Genomic DNA, 4757 nt, shown 5'->3' with positions numbered 1-4757 from the left:
GGGAAATACCAAACTCCAGTTGTTCCCCCATTCCAGTGGAGCTGGAAAGAAACGGGAGACAATTCTGAGTTTCTTTGGAAATGAGGTCAAAAGCAGATTCCTGAACATGTCCCAACCCAACCCTTCCAGAGCAGATGTCACCTCAAAAGTGGCTGACTCAGTAAATTAGAAAAACAACACAATCCTAAAGGACCTGAATGGTTTGAGAAGGAGCCACAATGAACCTATGAGACTCTGATGTGGAAAACTGCAGTCTGAGACTGTGCGCTCGAGGTGGGGGGGGGGGGGGGGCACAAGCTTCAGGGGGAACGTGAAAGGGGGAACCAANGGGGCACAAGCTTCAGGTGGAACGTGAAAGGAGGAACCAACAGAACTAAACAGGAAAACATCAAACATTTCAGAGATTTAACTGCAAAAAGTCTAAAATTCTCATGCTAAAAAATAAATTCAAAAGGAACCTGGAGAACAGTTTTTGGTGAGTATCTATTTATGAGTTAACGGGGTTGGTAAGAATTCCTACAAATCAAAACTCAGCAGCAGTGGCCCGAGGCTGGGAGATGTTCTTTCCTGTCAGAAGGCAGGGTTTTGCATGCACAAGTGCACGTGGTAGGAGGAAGGACGGGGGTCCCGTCTTCTCAACAGTCATTTCCCTCATTACATAACTGATTCCAGAAGGTCCAGAATCTTAGCAGCTTGACATTCTCTGAGCCTGCTGGCGCCTTCGTGCCTGCCATCCATACACACCCTACTCCTTTGACAACCACACAGAAGGCCAGGGATTGAAATGGGCAAAGGACAATTCCCATTAGAACAAACATGAATCACCATTAACTATAGCTATCTCTAAGTTCCGTCTTTCAGCTGTGTTTGGGAGAAATAAAAATGAGAAACATCGTTCTTTCCCAGTACTTTTGTCTCTCATGGAAACTTCATGTCAAAATATCTTACACTGACCACTTCATTCTTTTCCCCCAGATAGCTATCATTATTAGGAATTATATTATAGAAAAGGCATGAAATAATGAAAAAGATGGTTTCTAACCACAAAATATTTTATTTAACTTACAATCTAAAATTCCCCATTTGTATTTAATATAAAATAAATGCACAGCACTGTCTGATCATCACAACTATTTGGCTGAGAAATATAATTATACCCACTTGAAGACGAGGAAAACTGAGGCCTAGAACACTTCATAACACCCCCTACGACCCCACAGATCTTTAGCTAGAAAGTCTACAAAACAAAATTGTTTAGTTGCCAAGTCTACAAAACCTATTTCTAAAAATCTTTCTACGACAGCACATTTTCTCTCCCTAGGTCATTCTGACCTCTCTCAGGTCAAAGGTCTCATTCATCTCTGAGAAAGTTTCCAGGAAGTGCTGAGTTTCTCATGAGCAGATTTTCAGAGAGGCGCCCCTGTCACAGTCTGTAGGCAACTCAGGACAGAAGAATGGACGCAAAGGCTCCAAACATGAGAGACGACTGTGTGTGTGGATGAGGGCATTATCTTTAACATCAAAAAACTTGAGTTCTTCCAACTCAACATCTAAAAAAATCCCTACATGGCTAAGTTTGGGGCTTGCAGGAATTCTGGTTTCTGGGATGGAGTTGATACAGATTGTTCCTGCCTTCATGCTGATAACCCAGAAGCCGTGCTCAGCGGAGAGCCTGCCTTTCCACTTTCTGTCGACTGATTCCTTGCAGATCCCTAGAGTCCACTCCTTCCCGTCTCCCACCTCGACCTCCCAGTAATGGCAGCCAGACGAGAAGCGTGGGGTGCCCAGGACACAGGTCAGGGAGGTGAATCTCTGGGGATCTTCTACTGGGTTGTGGCATGTCTTCCCACACCAAACATTCCTTAAGTCATCAGAGAGGACAAGGAAGGGGCTGGCAGTGCTTGCATCCAGAGTCAGATCCTCCTGGAACCTCAGCAACTCTTTGCTCACGTGCAGACTTTTCACCAGCAGGCCACTGTGCTGTCTAATCAGAAGGGATAGTGCTCCGATTTGCCATTCTTCCAAAGGGGGGCTCTCAGTTACCCCTCGACACATGGGGCAGGTCAATTTCAGATCCCTGCATTCTAGCATCCATGTCTGCATGCAGTGAAAGCAGAAAACGTGTTCACAGGAGAGTAAAATGGGACAGAAGAAAATTTCCAGACAAACTGGACAGGTCACCTCCTCTTGCAGACTTTGGGCCATGGTCCCCGAAGGTCACTCCTTGACAGTGAATGGAGCTGAAGCAGCCCTTTATAAGCTTCTGAAAGTGACCGGGAGCTTTTTGTACACAATCTGCTCTTCAGTAATCAGGATATATCTAAATCCAATACAAAAATTAAATAATATAAATTTTCTGTAGTTTATACAGGTAAGCAGCACAAAGTCACCAGAGAATCATAATAAAAGCGCTATCTGTGAGAAAAATCATCAAAAACTGCACAAAATCTAGGTGATCACAAACGAGAGAAACAGGACAGTGGACACTGTCTTTTCAGGTGGAAGCAGTTTACCTTGTGTGGAGACACCCGGATGAGGTCTTCTCTGCTCTGACACAGCTTCTCTCTCCAGGAGCTGAGTCCAATGAGGTCTTTCATAGGATCTCGGAGTGCAGTCTCTGCCTCTAATCAGTATTCTTTGTAGGTCACCTGCAGTCCAAGAAAAAGAATCTCCACATCTAAATACAACCATAAAAATAAAGCCAAGCCGACTCTAGCTGTCACAGAAAAGTGACTCTGAGAAGCCCTGGTATTTTCAAAGAAAACTACCACATGTGAGTCAAATTAGCAAAAACCACTGCAGAATGAATGAGATGCCCATTATAGAATCACTTTTAAGGACAAAGTATCATTCAGATGAAATGCTTTCAAGCACTCTTAGAAAACTAGGAAGGCTTGAGTGAGTGTGAATAAAAATATAACCATTGTCACCAACTTCTCTATAATGATGTCTGAACGCAAGCCAAAAAGGTGTTCCTGACAAGGAAGATGTTACAACCGCTACACCAACTGCTCTCTCCTCCAGAGGCTTACTCCCAGAGCCGCCTTCTGGGCCCTCCTACAGAGGTTACACACTTTGGGCGAACTACCTCTGGCATGTGGGGCCTGGCAGAATGGAACAAGCTGGGCCCCCAACCCAAAGACAGCCACTTCAGGCTAGTCGGTGCCCACGAGATGATGTGAACAGAAGACACTTCTCGAGAAAGGGCCAATACTGAATAATAACTAACAGAATTTCTTACTAAGAATGCACATCCAGTTGTGGCTGAAGTAACAGAATCAGAGACAGAAAGATAAGCTGTGTCAACATCACCGCAGAGGGGTAGAGTAGGAAGCAATGGGCACTCCTGAGGCTAGCCCGGAAAAACTAGGTTACTAGAACATCCTGGAACACATTTCTTCATCTCCATCCAACAAATACTTATCAAGAGCTTCCCATGATCCCACCCTCAGCTAGACTCTGGGGATGCAGATGTGTGTAGCAATAAACAGGATATCTGCCCACAAGGAACTTGGAGTCTTGGGAAGGCTTCCAGTTCCTGAATGGCATTCCAGTCTGATGGGGCCTGGCTGAGCCACAAGAGATAACAGAACAAACTGATGGTTACCAGAGGGGGAAGGGGCGGATGGGTGAAATAGGTGATGGGGATTAAGGAGGACACTTGTGACCAGCACTGGGTGTTGTAAGTGCTGAATCACTAAATTCCACTCCTGAAATTAATATTACACTGTATGTTAACTAACAGGAATTTAAATAAAAATTTAGAGAAAGAAAAAAAAAGTGGTAAGTAGATTTAAGTAAAAACCCAGAAACATCTTTAAGAAATCGTGCTAGAAAATAAGGAACCATTTTAAAACACATACGTTGTAGTTGAAAACACATAAAAATACATGTATGCAAAAGAAAATTAGTAAAAGCACCTTAAGTTCATATGTAAAAAATTTAACTGGCAATGTTAGAGTAGAAGGTGGAGAAAGTTCTCTGACACAGGGTAAGACTGACTCTTGAAATCCAGAGATAAAAGCATTTAAAAGATAAGTTGTAGCCAAAGAGAGAGAAATGGGGACCGTGGAAATCACCCAGACAGACGAGAGCACTTACACTATTACACTAATTTGGAAAATTCCAGCAGTCCTGAGGATCCAAAGCGCATGTAATATACCTCTACCGCTCTTAGCCTTAACTTCCGTCTGAAGTGAGTTTGAGGGCAGATGCTCTGGCCTTATATAGTCCTGTGACACCGTCTCCGCCCACAAGGAGGGTCATCGTCTCCGCCCCAAAGATTGGATTATCTCAATCTGACCAAGGAAACGGAAGCAACACTACTCCTCCTCCAGGCAGGAAGATGGTGTAAAGTCACACCCAGAATCTTCTAACAGTTGTCCTCTTTGAGTTATACTAGCAAACCTACAGCCATCCAAATGAGATTCTCTAATTTCAGAACTCAACTTTAAAAAACAAAATGCTTTGGAGATCCAGTACAGAATGCTCTGCTGAAATCTCCTGGAGTCTTCGTTAATGTAATCATTGGTATTATCTCTAAAACAATTTTGAGCGAACAGGGTCTAGAACAGTTTTCCTATCCTCGGACTCAGTAATTCTACTCTTGCGGGACAGTTATTGAACAGGATGAGAAAGATAGCAGACAGGTAAGCCTGTTGTCCCGCCATGATTATTAATAATATCCCCTTTTACTTTCAAAATCATCCTAGTTTAAACGATAAATTAGGTAGTGTTTATATTAGGAGTAGAAGGAG

At 43.4% G+C, this 4757-nt stretch overlaps 1 protein-coding gene across 1 annotated transcript; it reads right to left on the bottom strand.

The window, feature by feature from the left end:
* Positions 1-1083: 1083 nt before the first annotated feature.
* Positions 1084-4184, bottom strand: RFPL4B (ret finger protein like 4B). The gene is made up of 3 exons (XM_019797413.2): positions 4102-4184; positions 2514-2648; positions 1084-2320 (listed from the first exon to the last, which is right to left on the bottom strand). Exon 3 carries the CDS (start codon positions 2203-2205, stop codon positions 1393-1395), a length of 813 nt encoding a protein of 270 aa, XP_019652972.1. The 5' UTR covers positions 2206-2320; positions 2514-2648; positions 4102-4184; the 3' UTR covers positions 1084-1392.
* Between the last annotated feature and the right edge of the window lie 573 nt (positions 4185-4757).

This window comes from Ailuropoda melanoleuca, chromosome 10, assembly GCF_002007445.2.
Source record: "Ailuropoda melanoleuca isolate Jingjing chromosome 10, ASM200744v2, whole genome shotgun sequence".
Lineage (NCBI taxonomy): Eukaryota > Metazoa > Chordata > Mammalia > Carnivora > Ursidae > Ailuropoda > Ailuropoda melanoleuca.
Note: the sequence above shows the minus strand (reverse complement) of the source record. Positions and strands in the feature narration are given on the sequence as shown.